At 47.6% G+C, this 17,638-nt stretch overlaps 1 protein-coding gene across 1 annotated transcript; it reads left to right on the top strand.

Moving 5' to 3' along the window:
* Positions 1-1,508: 1,508 nt before the first annotated feature.
* Positions 1,509-6,600, top strand: LOC125514870 (DNA-directed RNA polymerases I and III subunit rpac1). Its single transcript, XM_048680240.1, has 9 exons — positions 1,509-1,829; positions 2,448-2,633; positions 2,748-2,877; positions 2,956-3,033; positions 3,658-3,839; positions 4,058-4,153; positions 4,245-4,338; positions 6,072-6,182; positions 6,302-6,600. Exons 1-9 carry the CDS (start codon positions 1,743-1,745, stop codon positions 6,403-6,405), a joined length of 1,068 nt encoding a protein of 355 aa, XP_048536197.1. The 5' UTR covers positions 1,509-1,742; the 3' UTR covers positions 6,406-6,600.
* Positions 6,601-17,638: the final 11,038 nt, after the last annotated feature.

Below are 17,638 nucleotides of genomic sequence, written 5' to 3'. Positions count from 1 at the left end.
CGCTCCTCCTAGCGGCTCAACCATTGCTCAATATGTAAGCAATTTTGTTGTTATTTTATTGCCATCTTTCCATTACTTTGAACATTCTCATCAATTTATGCATTTGTATGTTTTAGGATGAGACAACTCAAAAGAGGTACAAACAAATGGTCAAGTTGAAGGACAAACCATTTTGCCTCCTACATTTTTTGGATTTGTCGAAAGGGCATGAGAAGTGGAAGATGAGGTATGAGGACGACAATCCATAATCTGTGAAGGGCGCCAATTCCTCTTCGAAGATGGATGACGACGGAGATGATTTTGATGAAGAGAAAATGATAAATGTGCCTAGAAGTATCATTTCGGCGGCTAGCACTGGTCGCTCATACCGAGGGGATGAAGAGAGGAAAAGGAAGCAATAAAAGCTTGAGTTGGAGGAGAAGAATAATGAAGAGAAGAAGCTGAGATAGGAGGCTATGCAAGAGAGCAAACATCGGCTAGACAAAGAAGATGCTCTAACTTAAGTCAGAGATGAAGTGGAGTAGACTTTAAATTAAGATGGGTCAGATAAGAGATGCCCGCCTACACGACCAGAATCAGTTCATCACCTTTTGCCCCCGTTTAAAAAAAATCAGTTCAGCACGATGTATCCGGTCACAATGGCTTTAGGGGCTCAAGAATTTTGGGAGAAGACGCGGGATATCATCATACATTCGAGAAACCTCGAAGAAGAGCACACTACTTATACCGGAGGAGGAGGGGTTGGTGCACACTCTGACGGAAGGGCTGGTGCACACAACGCCAGATGTGATTTGGACATGTCGCTCGTTCATATTTTTGTTTTTGCAACTTCTCTAAAACTATATATGTCCATGATTTTTTGATGTTCAAACATTTATTTTTTGGAGAGAATCTAAGTGCTTGAATGAGAAAACGGGGAAAGTATGGAGGTTGAGATATGATAACACTGTACTTAGATGTGGTCTCGATAACCTCTATATCCGTATGAAGCGCGTTTCATATGCATTATGACGATCGTCAACGCCAGATGTGATTTGGACATGTCGCTCGTTCATATTTTTGTTTTTGCAACTTCTCTAAAACTATATATGTCCATGATTTCTTGATGTTCAAACATTTATTTTTTGAAGAGAATCTAAGTGCTTGAATGAGAAAACGGGGGAAAGTATGGAGGTTGAGATATGATAACACTGTATTTAGATGTCATCTTGACAACCTCTATATCCGTATGAAGCGCGTTTCATATGCATTATGACGATCGTCAATGTGGCGACTCTGCTAGAGTTGCTTTAGCCCTCTCTATCCAATGACAGCTGCACCCCTCATTTTGCGGTCCAAGAAGTGATTTCTTAACTAAACGAAATTCGTGAAATAACTAGGATGTAAGATGAGGGCACAACAGCCGTTGGATCAAGATTGTACGGTGGATGAGAGGCTAATCCGCTTACAGCAAGGCATCAGGCAGCACGGGACGCACGGCCCACCAAGACAGCTCTCAGGGCAGCTGACCCCGGGGCCCAAGGAGCGAGCGCAGAAGGGTTTTGCTCCCTGTAGAGGAGAAGAACCTTTGCCCCGCCGCCGCCGCCGCCGCGCGCTCAGCCTCTCTCTCTCTCCCTCTCTCTCTCTCTCTCTCTCCTTACCCAGCCGCCTCGTGCCCTCGTCCTCTCCCGTCTCCGACCGCGCCGCCGCCACTAGGCCACGGCCGCCGCCCCCTCCCCAAGCCTCGCTTCGCTCCCGCGGGGATGGAAAGCCCCGATGGTTCCTCATTGCCAGACTTTCTTGAGCTCCAGCGCACCCGTGTTCTCTGCAAGGCCGATGCCCCCACTCATGTATCCATCTACTCCCTACCCCGTTCTTTTGTTTCATTACGTCTTAGTGATTCTCATACACCTATTCTGCCCGTGTGCGGTGTTTTATGCGCTTAAATTGTTTGCGGTGACATTTTTTTTCCGCAGGAATCATGTCCGCTGTAGTGTAGACTTCTTATTTAATAACCTAATTTCTCGTAGGAACATAAATCATTCTCTCTTAGCATCCAATTGTCCAATTATTATAATATTTTGAAATGAAGGTGATTTTGGTTCCCATCGCCGTTTTGATGTGCTATTTTGCTTCTGTTAAAAAGGCTTGAACATGTTCTCTTAAATATCACTGCTTGTTTACTTGTGTTCGGCTTAGATGGAAAAGGTTGGCACGGTGAGGTATTTACTTGGAGGAATTTGGTTGCAAACCAAAATCATTTTTTCCAGTTTTGCAGTATTTATATGCTGTGTTATAATTGTCCAGTTATACTGGCAAAATGTCGCTACTTTAAGAACAGATTGGGCATTTATGATCTTCATATGATTTTTGAAACATTTTTTTTCTGTTTGTTATTGAAGGCTGTCAGCTGATTATATGGATAGCTCATATATAAATTTTTATGTTTTCTCTTTATGTTTCAATAGACAGAAGGGTTTCAATACTCGGGTGCTTTTGCTGCTATGGGAGTTGATACTAGTGTCTCAGTTGAGAAGTTCTGCAAGAACTTTAAAATCGAGATAAATCGACTTACAGATGAGGATATGGAGTTTGATATGATTGGCATTGATGCATCGATAGCTAATGCTTTCCGGAGAATCCTCATTGCAGAGGTATGCACATTGTTGTCATCTGCACCATCTCAAAAACTATTTGCTGGGTATTCCAATATGTTTCCTGTTTAACATCTAAGCATTATATATGTACTGTGTAATATTAATTCATAGGTTCCTACAATGGCCATTGAGAAAGTCTTCATGGTTGACAATACCTCAGTTATAGCAGACGAGGTCCTTTCACATCGACTAGGCCTTATTCCACTTGATGCTGACCCAAGGCTTTTTGATTATATCTCTGGTCAGTGTCATAAATTTCTGTAGTTTCACATTCATAAATGTGGTTGCATCCAGCTTATTCTTTTCTTTTCTTTTGTAGATGATGTCCCAAATGAAAGGAACACTATTGTGTACAAACTGCATGTTTCATGTGAAAAGGGTTCCCAAAGGCTTACAGGTATATATTCTTTGCCTGCAAGCCGGACTCTAGTACAGTTTCCAATCATCTTACCATTTTCTTATTGGGAACTTTGTCTTTCAAATGTATATCATCAACAAATTATTTCTTCGTCTATAATTAGCCTCAGCTTATCTTCTGTATCATGTCTGTTCATTGCTTTTGAAACTAAATGCATATATGCCTTTTACTTTTTGAATATCTTGTGTACAACCTAAAGCACCTAAGCAAACCTATTTTACTGGTATGTATTAGAACAAAGATTCAAATACTGGATATTTGGTTCTTGGTACTGTACCTCTGCTTATGTCCATTCTTGTAACATTGTTTGACTTAGAAATCATGCAGTGCCCAATCACATAATCTCTTATCTTAATCAATCATCAATAAGTTACTTTGCTGAATAACTGCATCTTATGTCAATGATTAATTAGACATTTCAGTTTTGTTAGCTTGTTGATGTTGTTGTTGTTGTTGTTGTTTCTATATACTCCCTCCGTCCCAAAATAAGACGTACTTTGGGACGGAGGGGTAGTATATACTGTTAGCATTATCCAATTTTATTCATGTGTTATGGTTGGGCTTTAGCAGTATACAGTTGCTTACAGCTTTCTTGGCTCGCAGTTAAGTCTGGTCAATTGGAGTGGTTGCCAGAAGGCAGCCAATTAACTATGGCATCTCCTGCACAATCTGGGGACAATCAGAGGACCTACACATCCTTTGGTCAAAGCCAACAGAATACCTCTGAAAGGCCTCTCGATGTGAAGTATAATGACATAACAATCGCCAGGCTTGGGCCAGGACAGGTTATTTTGTTACTAATAGTTACATTACTTGGTACCATCATTTAGATGAATAACCTTTTGTCATGATTTAAATAATCAAGCCTAAGTTAATGTGAGTCAGTGTATGCCTAATAGAATTTTTTGATGCTAATTTAAAATTCTTTTACGCATTTTCAGGGAGTGCCATTTGTGTTAAAAGTCAATCATGATGTGCTCTAATATTTTTTGTTCTATTTCAGGCTATTGAGCTTGAGGCACATGCTGTTAAGGGAGTGGGGAAAGTTCATGCGAAGTGGTCTCCAGTTGCTACAGCCTGGTACAGGATGCTCCCTGAGGTAAGATTTGTGTTATGGCATTTCCAGTAATTATATGTCGAGTAACTGCAAACTATTCGTCTCCACTGCTGATTGTTTTGTTATCATGTAGGTTGTTCTTCTCAAAGAAATTAAAAATGGTGATGCAGAGGAGCTAGTGAAAAAATGCCCAGTTAATGTTTTTGACATTGAAGACCTGGGAAAGGGTAACTTGTCTTTGACTTCCTATTTTGAGAGGCTGAGAAGTTTTAGTAGCTGTTGGTGTGCTTGTTTATTGACTGTTGTATCTGAGTAGCATGGGAGGGGTTTGTCAATCCTAGTAACACCATGTCTACCAGATCATCATTTTGTGATATTGCCTAAATTTTACAAATAAAAAGTCCTAGGCCTAGTTTCATTTCCATTGAAAATGGAAGATCTAATTGATTGCAGTCCTCGGTTTGAGCTGTTTTATACCACCACTACGCTGAAGATGGACACAACCTCCATGACTACTAGATCATTATAGCCACTAGAGTCCTGGCACCGCTAGCTCTACAGAAACAAAAACACAGTACACAAACATTCCATTGTTGCTGCAAATAACCATCACAGCATGTGCAGGGTCTCTCTCAGTTCTTCCAGGGTCACCACATTTCCCTTGAGCATTTCCTTTCCTATGGCGCCCACAGTACACAAACATTCCATTGTTGCTGCAAATAACCATCATAGCATGTGCAGGGTCTCTCAGTTCTTCCAGGGTAGCATTTCCTTTCCCATGGCGCCAGCCATCTTTCTGTGACCCCATTGACGTTTCCAAAGTCCCAATAAGTTGTAACGTATAGCCCCAGCACAACAATCTCCTGGCACTTGACCCCGTCTCTATCTCTATCATGGTGTACCTCCATCTGGAAGCAGCAATCCTCAGGAACAGTGAATAATTTCTCAGTTTCCATTCAAATCACATCACTGCTGAAGATATAATATCATAGGTGTAAGTTTGGAATCACCAAACAGGGACTAGCAATTCAACCATAGTACATACCAGTATCTTCCCAACCAATTCAGAAGCTCACTCCCCCATAATTTGGCAATAGCACACTCTGTAAACAGGCGATTAATACTTTGGGATTCGAAGCAAAAAAAAAAAGAGAGCAAGGCACTAACATTTTAGCTATTTTTGGTTAGACAGCATCCGCAAAATTATATGGATTCTAGGTGGCCACGAAAGCTTTTGAAGTGCAGGAATGAACCCATGAGTACTCTAATTGCAGAGCAGCAATTGGCTTGACACTAAGTTGTTATGGACCTTTGTCCGCAATGGGTAAATTGGGGATAATGTTCCAGAAAGACCGCGCTCTGTAATCCAGTGGCAGGGCTTGTTCCTGAGGCTTATTGGAACTTCTGTTTCTTAATTGCTTGAACAAAATGGTTACACACTAGTCCTTTATATAGGTCAACTAACTTGGTCCACAATTTCTAGTTCAATTCAACTCCAGAGGTATCTTCTGAAGGTTAACTTCAACTCTGCAGTCCCAAGTTGTCTTTAGTGTGTATAACTCCTGCTGTTGTTGGCCTGTCTGACCAGTTCTGATTTATTTGGATGTTTACGAGCACTTTAGTCCATTTATGTTGGCATTTAACTAGGACTCAAGCACCCACTGGACCCTAATAATTACTTTAGTTTAGATCACTAAGATGGTTGTTTTTGAAGCATTTCTAACATGCCAAATGTCCTCAACATTCATTTTGTACTAGATAGACAACATGGGAATAAATTGGTTCAAAGTTCAACAAGTAACTAATAAGGGTCAAGAGATCAAAAGCAATTAGATAATCCGCGTGATGTCAACATGGAAAGTGTCTAGTGTTTATAGGTGCCCGTATGTTGTGCCTTTATTTTTCCAAGCTGCGTTCTTGCCCGAAGCTTATGTTCACCCCTTATATCTCCATTGTCCAGGGGAGAAGAGAGCAGTTGTTGCAAAGCCAAGAGCATGCACCCTTTGTAGGGAATGTGTCAGACTGGCTGATGATCAAGTAGAGCTACGGCGCGTTAGAGACCACTTCATTTGTAAGTAGCAAACGACCTGTTTATAATGGCTCTGATTCTTCTTTTTTTGCAGGGGTTCCGATTCTTCTAGCCTGCTGCTAATCACAGTGTTTTTTCGTTGCTTGTTTCTGCTGGTTCAGTTACAATCGAGTCCACCGGATCTCTACCGCCAGAGGTGCTCTTCACAGAGGCCGTGAATATCCTTGAGGAGAAGTGCGAGCGAGTGATATCCGAACTTTCCTGAGCCCGATATAAAGTTTTCAGTAATGTTCTGATGCAGTTTTTCTGTTACTACTATGTTGTGTTGAGGACGAAGGCTTAGTGTACTAGTATAGGTTACTGTAAAACTTCTGTGTCCAATACTCTGGAGTCACATTCAGCTAATTTATCACCGAGCTGGTATATGCAGCTCCTTTCATCGGAGGAACTTGGAAACTCAGACGGGGCCGTTGGATCTGGAATTTGTGCTGCTGATTGAATCTGTGTTTTTGCATGCAAGCACCCTAGGGCTAGTTATTGTAGTACTACACAAAGCCCGTGTATTTTTTCTTGTAAAACCCACGGAATGGTAGGTGGATGAATTGGACATTAGATTGCAGATCCAATGGTCCGTATTGGAGTTTCTAAGTTTTCACCGAGTGGTAGGTTTCCACGAGATGCTTTCTCCCTTTCCTCCGTTAGGCCAACTCCACCGCGCGACCTCAAACGGACGTTCAATTTGTCCGGTTTTTGTCCCTTTGGATAGGGATTTGGGGTCGTGTCTTGGGATGCGGTGGCCGTGTGCGCGGCCGCATCCTTTTGCCCCATCCTGTCTGTTAGGGACAAAAAATGCCCAAATTTATATCAAAACTAGTTTTGAACCCAAATATTTGTCTGAAAATTAAAATTGCTTTACAACCCAATTGAAATTGTCTTTAATAAAATAGTTTTACAACCAAATTGAAATTATCTTGACTGAACATAAAATGGACAAATACATCTATTGATTGCCAATGTGATCCCACACGTGCTCAACCAAGTCACTTTGAAGATTCACATCAGTGCGCCAATCACGCATCTCACGGTGAAATTGGGCAAACTGTTCGAATGTGGCCGGGTCTTGGTGCAGGGGCTCAATATTTTCACCTTGATAATCAAATCCTTGGTCGAAGATGCTCTCATTACGTTCGTCCTCGACGATCATGTTGTGCATGATCACACAAGCAGTCATCACCTCCCAAAGCTTCCTTTCATCCCATGACAATGCAGAGTTTCGAACGATACCCCACCGGGATTGAAGCACACCAAAAGCACGTTCCACATTCTTTCTAACACTCTCTTGCATTTGGACAAATCTCTTTCTCTTCTCACCTTGGGGTTTCGAGATTGTCTTCACAAAAATTGACCATTGAGGATATATACCATCTGCTAGATAGTATCCCTTGTTGTAATGGTGGCCGTTGATCTCAAAGTTGACAGGTGGGGAGTGGCCTTCTGCAAGCCTCGCGAAGACTGGAGAACGCTGCAGCACGTTAATATCATTGTGAGAACCTGCCATGCCGAAGAAAGAATGCCATATCCAAAGATCTTGTGATGCCACCGCTTCTAATATGACAGTGCATCCGTTAACATGCCCCTTGTACTGGCCCTGCCAAGTAAATGGACAGTTCTTCCACTCCCAGTGCATACAATCTATGCTGCCAAGCATACCTGGAAAGCCTCTAGCTGCGTTGGTCGCCAACAATCTCTGTGTATCAGCGACAGTTGGTTGCCTCAAGTACTCTGCGCCAAAGACCTCGATCACAGCCTGGCAAAACTTGTACATTGACATCAGACATGTTGTCTCACTCATACGCACATACTCATCCACCAGATCGCCTGGAATTTCATATGCAAGCATGCGGATGGTCGCGGTGCATTTCTGGTAGGAGGAGAATCCAAGCTTGCCAAGGGCATCCGTCTTGCACTCGAAGTATAGGTCATGAGCAAACACTCCCTCTCGAATACGATTGAACACATGCCTTGCCATACGAAAACGGCGACGAAATTTACCCGGCTTGAAGAGCGGGGTGTTGGCAAAGTAATCGGCATAGAGCAGGGCGTGGCCTCTCTCCCTGTTGCGGTTCAGGTTGGGAGCACGACCAGGGACTGACCCCCTGTACCGAGGAAGCTGCCGTTGAATATGGTCGTGAACGACCAGTGCAGCCACCACGAGATCGTCATTATCTGACGACGAATCGTCCGACGAACAAAGGAAGTGATGAAGAAAAACTCGTCTCCACTGTCCATACCTTTGTTGGCAAAATGTCGAACACCTTGCGGTCGTGGTGGCGAAGAGGCCGCGATGATCACCTCGACGCAGCAGGGGTGGTTGCCGGCCGGCTACTGGCCGCTCTGGAGCTCTTGTCGGAATCTGCCTCGGCCGTCGTGGTACGTCGCCGACAGTCGTGTCCCCTCTGTCACCGGCAAGGACGGCGACGGCCAAACCTCCTCCTATCGACGACCAAAACTACGACGGAAGCGCGGGCGTGATGGCGGCCATGTCGAGACGTGGTTTGGTATGGACGGCGGGGGAGGGGGGGGGCTGCGTGGTGAGGAGGCGGCTGGAGAATAGCGGCGGCGCCGGCGGCAGGACGGGGCGGGGAGAGAGGGTGAAGCGTTGGGAGCGGAGAGACTGCTAGTGTCCTCGACAGGCGGGCCACGGGAGGGACAATGGCGTGCGTCGAGGCCGTCCGCGCGCGTCTGTTTCACCCCAAACCGAACGCAAATTTGGGCCGGAGATGGGTCGAAAGCGGACGGAATCCGAACATTTGTCCGTTTAAGGCCGTGCGCTGGGCCGTCTTGTTTGTTCCTTTTACCCCAAACGAACAGGGACGGACAGGATAAAGTCGCGCGGTGGAGTTGGCCTTAGTCCTCTCCCATTGTACACCTCCAGCCACCATGCTGGGGTGAGACGAGGGGAACCTCGGATCTGCACTCGGTGGATAGATCGGGTGCACCTTTGGGGTTAGGGGTCGGGGATTATTCAACGGCGCGACATGCACTTTCTTCTTCAAAAAAAGGTGAATCAATGACTTGTGTTTTAACATGTATTGTCCATGCTTGGGTGGGACGGTGTGGGGAGAAATGGGAATCGGCAAAGTCGTCGGCAGCCGTACCTCAAGCTATAGCAGCACGAATCTGCTTTTCGTTTTAGGGCACAACGGCGACGCATAGATATGTCCGTGTCTACAGCACGATCTTACCTTGTCGCTGGTCGATGGAAGTGGTAGCAATATAATATCAGGAGATTTTAGGCCAACTCCATCGCACGATCTTAAATGGACGTCTGGTTTGGCCGGATTCCGTCCGTTTGAGACAGCAATGGATTTGTCCATATCCGCTGCTGTCCGTTGGGTCGTGGGTGCGTCCAACACACGGCCACATCTCAAATCATGTTCGGGATGAACGTGATTAAAAAAACATAAAAACTAAAATAAAAGACCGAAAAAGTAAATAAAAACAAAATATAAAAACATAAAACATAATTAAACATAACGGTCACAAAACGGCCTAGTTCCACGGTTCACATTGCCATAATTAACATAAAAAAAGTCGTCTTCAGGCCGCCCGCGCGCTCCTGCCGTGCCCGCCGATGTCATGGCTGTCGCCGTCTTCACTGGCCGCCGGTGTCGTCGTCGTCACTGACGAGGTCGACGTAGTCCGGCGGCGTTCAGAGGTGGGCCGACGGTTCGTGGTAGACGGGGACAGACTGAAAGGCGGGAGGTGCCTGCACCACCTCCTCCCGTGGCGACGCGTCCCGCTCCGATGACCGCGGCGGCGTGGGGCACCAGTTTGCGACCCCCACGGCGTCGGCCGTCTCCGGAGCCGAGCACGACCAGCTCCAGCGCTGCCCAACCAGGGCCAGGTGGAACGCGGCCACCGGCTCCTCCTCCACCACCTCCTCCGTCATCGCCATCTCCAGCTCGGGGATGGCGACGTCGCCGGCCGCAGAGAGGGCCATCGTCTCCTCGAGGCCCAGCCATTGGCGCTCATCGTGCGTGTTCATGGAGTTCTCCATGACACGTTGCATGAGCCGGGCCTCCTCCTCCGCTGTCATGCGAGGAGATGAAGGTGGCGACGGAGAGGGGGAAGGCGGCGGCGTTGGCGTGAGGCCGCGCACCTCCCGACGTGGCCGTCGCGGACCCGATGCCGTGCCGACGAAGTACGAGGCGCGCCGCACGTCGTGCTCGTCGTGTAGCCAGGTGTCCCAGAGTACGGAGTAGGGGGCGTACCTATCGTCGTACTAGAGGTCATCGGGGAGGAGGCGGCGGCGGCACTCGATCTCATCGCAACGCGCACGGCTACTCATCGGGACCGGCGGGATCGGGTCCCGATCGGCCGAGAGGTGCCAGTTGTTGGGGAGATGGAGGTCGCTCCACAGGACCGGCGTCCTCGTCTCCCAATAGCGTCGGCATACATCCGCGTTGATGTACCGTCGGTCGCCCTCGCCGGCGGTCCTAGGGCCGATGATGAATGGGGTAGGCGCGGCAGCCCGGCGCGGTCGCGTGGCGGCCCCCTCTTTCACGGAGCCGCGGCGGTGTCCCGAGGAGGAGCCGGCCTCACGGTCGTGCTTCCTCTTGCGGACGTGGTTTCAGAACCCCATGGCTACGAGGCGGCCGGCTGGCGAGCTCGACGACGGGGAAAGGCTAGGGTTTGGGGTGTCGGGTTTCGAGGAGGCAGCGGGCTGGAGTGGGAAGTGTGGACGACGACCGGTCCACGGCCTTCCCATTTAAGAAGGACGGCGACCGTGCGTCTGGGCGGATGACAGATGAGGCCGGCTGCGCGTGCGCATTGGTGTTGGCGGGTGGGAGGTAGGTGGCCGCCTGCCACGCGGCCCCGACACGGACAAGCATCACATCCGTTTGCTGTCCGCCGCGACCCAAACCCGGTGCATGTTTGCACTCGAAATGGATCAGCCTGAATACAAAACGGACCATCGCGTGCTGGGTCGTCTGATTGTCCCTTTTATTCTAAACAGACGGGGCCGGACGGGATGGAGTCGCGCGGTGGAGTCGGCCTTACCGCTCGGTTGACAATTTTTACATTTCATATCGTATTCGATCTTCCTTGGAAGCAGGTCCTGAAATTGTACAACGTGTTTGGTTTGGCAGAAAGCATGCAGATCCTGAAATTGACCGCAGTAATTTGTACAACGTGTTTGGTTCGGCACGGGTAATCATGTTGAGATTCTCTTGACACCATATAGCAGCCAGGCTACACCCAAAAGCAAAAAGAGGCTATTTGCATCGTCTCAAATGTATATACTTTCCTTTGGCACAAACATTTGTAAAGAAATCAACAACAAATTATACTCATTATATAATTATTACAATTCTAACACATAACTTTCAAAGTTAAAAAAGAACTTCCTAAGCTAACTTTTCCCTTTTCAGATATAATATTCGATCTTATTTATTCCACACTGCTGCAACCGCCTGAAGACGTCAGGAAAGCAACTCAAGAATATATTCGAAGAATACAAGCAGCTACGGTGGAGATCATTCTCATGGAGGCCCTGCCTCTCACACCTTCATTTTCTTCGCTCAACAAATTAATCATCCAAATCGGTCGGCGGCAGCAGCTAGCCAGAGATTGAAGCATTGCATTGAACCTCTCCATCGATCGGTACTGATGGAGAGGAACATGACAAACAACCCGCCGCTTCCGGTGAGGTGTCGAACTGACGGTCGATCCACACATCAAACTCTTAATCAGCTTGTTGTTGCCAACACATTTCTCTTTGGCCGTATTACTGCCGGCTACCCTACTACGGGTGATCGTTCGGACGGGAAGCAGGGCGTGGGCAGGAAGAAGAAGGGATGGTGCATGCATTACATACATGAATTGCGGATGGATCGATTTCTCTAAATTAATTTATTACTCGGCCGGAATCAACGAAGTAGGATAGGATGGCGCGCCTCTCCTCTCCTCTCCCCCTCCCACCACTGGCCCTCCACCACCCTGCACCCAGCTCATCTCCGGTCGCTGCAAGCTCTTCCCATGGCCACACGCTCATCACCAGCCCCTTGGACGCGCTGCTCCACTCTGTTGCGCCACCACCATCACCTTTCTTTGACCTTCCCTACGTTAAAGCGGGGAAGGTGGCTCTCCGTTGCTTCCTGGGCCGTGGCAACGCCATGGGTGGAGTTCGAAGATGACTGCAGTTACTACTGCTGCCTCGCAGTCACCACGCCGGTGTTGCACCTTGCGTCGCCCCTCTACATCGTCTTTGAGTTCTCCACCCGCCACCTTGACGCCATCACCGTAGCTGCTCTGCTCCAAGCCACCCTTGGTGGCTGCGCCGCAGACTTCTTCGTCGCCCGCTTCTCCCCCCTGCTCTTCCGCTTCCATGTGGCTTCCCCGTGGGTCTCGGAGATCATCCTCGACCAAAAATCGATCCCCATCGTAACTACACCTTTTCTTTCGCTCTTTCACTACCTCTGCTTCCACCCACGCCTGCCGCGGCCGCCTCATGCATGTCGCTCGCCATCTGCTTGCAAATTCCAGAAGACCTCTGCCTTCACTTCGAAGGTGTGGTCTCCACGCAACTCCGGTCGACTGTCACCATCGACCCATGCCACAACCTCCATGGTTGCCGCATGTACGCCCGCGTCATCCAATTCCCGTTTGCCCTAACCGCTGGCTCCATGGCCCTCATCCTCGCTCGCCTCTTCGGTGGCTGCTTCCCCCACTTCAGCGTTGTCGACGAGGGAGACTCTTGCTTCTCGTTTACCGTTGCCAACCCCGGGGTAGCCAACCTCATTGCTGCCATGGGCGACTTCCATAAACGGGACATGTTGATCAGCTTCCCTCGTCCGCCTACTCCGAGTGGCTTTGGACGCTCACTCGCTGTAAAGGCCAAGCCCTCCGTGCATGGATCCACGGCTTCCTCTCCGACGACGAACATCTCTACTTCATCGTCCTCACCGTCAACATCCCTTAACATGCCCAAGGTTAGACGTGCTCGGCCTGGTATTAGTTTTTTTACCGTATGCTTCATGCTAGTCACCCTAATCAACTACCACCACATATGCATTATACCTCTCACATCCACTGTTTCTGGGTCACTTTTATGCCACTAGCTGTTAGCCCTAATGAAGGGCTTGTTGAGTCAGCTCTAAACCACTGTTTTTCGGTCAAACAAGATTTTCATGCAATCAAGGTAGATGAGCTCATTTTCAAAACTGGCATCTTCTCCCGCTTGGCTAAGATTCAAATTCTTAAGTCCGGATCTCTGAACTTCTCTGGTTTTCGGCCTTTTCTCTTTGACCAGCTAGACGAGGTGGTTTCTCACTGCGGCCGACATCTAGCACTCTATCACTCCTTTTCTTATACCCCGCTCCAGCCGCGCTCCGTCTCTATCCTGGGCCCCTTCGTGCCACCCAGCCCATGCATGCACGACCCAACCCCAGCCGCCCTCACGGACGACCCGTACGTCCCCTCCCCCATGCAAGCTCTCTGGGCCCGCCCCATGCACAATGATGGCTACGCGACGGAGTCAGACAGACCAAATCCTCTCAAAGACCCGTACGCAACACTCGAGGATATGCATGCATGCGTCCCTCTCGCTAGAACCCAGGCACCCCCTTTTGTCTCTTTGTCTGTGCCAAATCGGGCTCCCCCACTCCTCCCACCCGCGTCTAATCCAGACGGCGCTGCGCCGACCCCTGTCTCCCCCCGCCCGACCACTGTTTCCACTCCGTGTCAGGATGCTGCATTGGGAACCGATGAAGCTGCGAGGTCATGCACTCCCTGAAAGTGCTAGTTATCGACTAGTGGGGGGTGAATAGGCGATTTTTATGAAAGTCTTCAATACACGGGGGTTTTGAAGACAAGCAGTAGAAATGAACCTATTAACATGCAGCGGAAGGTAGACACACTAGACAAGCCATAGTCAAGTAAGCAATGAAGTGAAAGTACGAAGACTATCATTAGCTAGGTAGAATGGATCAAGATGGAAGATAGTATGAAGCCTGTCAACAACAATCTTCACTCAGTGAAGTCAATCAGATCATGCAAGCAGACAATGACTTCACGAAGACAAACTGTAAGTAAAGAGAGAGGTAAGGATAGAACCAGTTGCTTGGTGAGGACAGGTATTTGTTGGACCAGTTCCAGTTGCTGTGACAACTGTACGTCTGGTTAGGGAGGTTGAGATTCAACTCAGAAGACCGCGTCTTCACCTTATTCCCTTGAGCTAAGGACACATAGTCCTCGTCCAATCACTCTGGTAAGTCTTCAAGGTAGACTTCCAAACCTTCACAAACTTCGTTCATCGGCGATCCATAATGACTCTTGGATGCTCAGAACGCGACGCCTAACCGGCTAGAGGATTCACAGTCCTCAAGTGTAATAAGTCTTCAGATCACGCAGACAGAAAGACTTCAGTGATGCCTAACACTCTTTGGCTCTGGGTGTTTAGGGCTTTGTCCTCGCATGGATTTCTCTCTCAAAGACTTCGAGGTGGGTTGCTCTCAAACGACAAAAGCCGTGCACTAACTCTGAGCAGCCACCAATTTATGGTGTAGGGGGTGGGCTATTTATAGACACGAGGCAACCCAACCTGATTTGTCTGAAATGACCCTGGGTCACTAAGGAACTGACACGTGTCTAACAATCAGATTTCAAACACACGCGACAGCTTCACTTGGCCTACAAGTAAAGCTGACTTATCCAGCTTTGGATAAGATTTTCTCTCATTGTCTCCGCTCGAAGACATAGGATTTGGTTGAGCATCACTTCAGTCACTCTGACTTTGTTCACTTGGACCCCACTTAATAGTACGGTGGTTCTTATGACTCAACAAAGAAGAAAAGGAAACTACGAAACAACTATGTCTTCACAATCCATAGTCTTCATACGATGTCTTCTCATGTCATAGTCTTCAATGTGAAACTCTTCATAGACCACCATTGTCTTCAATGTCTTCACACATTTTAGGGGTCATCTCTGGTAGGTAAACCGAATCAATGAGGGACTACTACCTGTGTTATCCTGCAATTCTCACAAACACATTAGTCCCTCAACCAGGTTTGTTGTCAATACTCCAAAACCAACTAGGGGTGGCACTAGATGCACTTACAATCTCCCTCTTTTTGGTGATTGATGACAAACTGGTTGAAGTCTTCAACGGGGATAAAAGTATGTGAAATTGGAAGGATAAGGTATTTTCTTCATAAGTAGCAAAAGGCTCCCCCTGAAGATGTGCATATAAGTATTTTGATTTTGAATGCAAATGCACATGGCAGGTTTTACTTGTGGAGATCCTCTTCAGCTTATGAAGACAATTCATCATGCATGAAAGGATGTAATGACGATAATGACATGCATAATGAAAAATGGACGTCTGCGGAATGACTTCGTGCGGAATTTATCATCGCACATGCGGAATTTACCATCGCATCACATAGTTGACAGAAAAAGGTAGCAGACGACCATCAAGTTTAAGTGTTACAACTCAAAGAACCGAAAGTATCAAAAGCGGGAGTTGTAAACACTTGGCAAAAAAAGTATAGCAACCACCCAATAATGACCCGCTTGAAGACTATCAACTCAAATGCTTCTCCCCCTTTTGTCAGTAAGGACCAAAAAGGTTTGAAGACACAGAGCTCTACTCGTTCCCATGAGCAGGTGAAGTTGTAGGGTCGATGTTGTAGTCCGGTGGTGCAGATGAACTTGGTGCAGTGTTGATTCGAGGAGAAGTTGTAGTTGGTGAAGTAGCATCATCTTCGTCATCGACGACTCTGGCATCGATAGTTGCCGCTGAGGAGGAGTACTCAGAGTCTTCGAGGGAGGGAGTCTGACGCAGGACAACGTTTTTGGGAGGAGTGGAATCAAATTTGAATCTCTCGGTGAAGCCATCCTGTTGAAGATCATCTTCAGAGCTTAGCAATGTCAGACTCTTCCACGACCGCCGACAGGTTTCATGTGTGACAAAGGCATTCTTGGTGGCAAGGTTGCGAATTCGATTAACATCCACCAAGAGTCTCTGCATCTGATGCTTGAGCCAGTCATGATGCTTGTCCTGTTTCTAATGCAATGCCACGAGAAGCTCTTGGTCATTGAGAGCGCGAGAGAGCTTCTGAGGCCTTTGAGCAATGGTGCTTTCAGTGGCTTCAGTGTTTGCACGACGAGGTGCAAGAGTGTTACCAGCCAAGGGATAAACACGAGTGGCAACAAGAACGCCTTCAATGGGTTGAGTGAAGCTTTGGTGATCTACATTGTGAAGATATAGAGGCTCCTTGGCAGGTTCAGGGTAGATGGCTTCTATAGACATATCAACCTCTGGCAAGAAGATAAGGTGGTTGCGCGCAGAGGGCTGATAGTTGATAGTAGAGTGAAGCTTAATGAGGTGCATTACCCATGGAGCATAAAATTTTAGACCAAACAAATCAGGGCCAGATGCAGCAAGTTGCCTGATGAAGAAATCCCGAGCATTGAAGCTGATGCCATTTGAGAGATAGAAAACCAATGTATTCATTGCTCCTTCAAGCTTCGCTGCAGGAGAATGTCCTTTGACAGGCCAGAGAGTTCGCCTTACGATATGATAGATGGTGCGGGGCAGATACTCCAGGTCGTCAGCAAAGAACTCCTTTGGATATTCAGCATCTTGTGGCAGTGGCTTCATCATACTCAGCATTTGGCTCATGTTCGGCTTAGGCTTCTGGAATATACTCTCCAAAGCATTCCTGTTTAGCTGACAACCAGGTTCATAGTATTCACCTAGAGTGGGCAGGGCAGTAAGTCAATTATATCTTGGGCTTTGGCTTCATGGTGTACATCGCCTGTCATCCACTCAAGGACCCAAATCTTCGGATCCCTGTTGTAGCCGCGAATGTGAAGAGCGGCATAGAATTGTAGCAGAAGCTCCTCATTCCAATTTTCTTTGTCGGTCACAAACTTCAGAAGGCCAGCATCTTTGAAGCAGTCTAGGGCTTCTTCCAAGCAGGGCAGGGCAGAGATGGCTTCGCAGTCTAGACGCATATGAGGAAAAATGCGCCCTTGATTGTATAAGACACAAGAATAATAACTGCGTTGCTGATAGCTCCAGAACCGATCTGATCAAATCCTTGGCTGCGAATATGGGTTCTTGGCACTATCAAAGAAGGTGTTGTGTGCTTTGAAGCCATTCACATTGAATGATCCTGGCGAAGTCGCAGTACCTAGAAACCTTGGCAGCTTGGGCTTTGGCTTCTGGACCTGAGGCCTATGCTCGACATGATAGGCAAATTATGGTCCGGGAGCAGGCGAAGGAACCAGAATGGGCCAACGGACGGTGAAAAGTTGACCACGATCGTATGCTTGCTCAATGGTGTGAGGTCTTGGAGGTGGTATAGGAGCAGAGGCATTGACTTCGAGCTGCAGATTTGCTTCAGGTGCAGCATTAGCTTCAGGCACTGTATTCACTTCAGGCGCCACATTAGCTTCATCCATGACAACGTCATTGGCTTCAGTAG

This window comes from Triticum urartu, chromosome 1 (assembly GCF_003073215.2).
Source record: "Triticum urartu cultivar G1812 chromosome 1, Tu2.1, whole genome shotgun sequence".
In the NCBI taxonomy this organism is placed as follows: domain Eukaryota; kingdom Viridiplantae; phylum Streptophyta; class Magnoliopsida; order Poales; family Poaceae; genus Triticum; species Triticum urartu.
The sequence above is the reverse complement of the archived record's forward strand: the minus strand, read 5'-3'. Positions and strand labels throughout refer to the sequence as shown.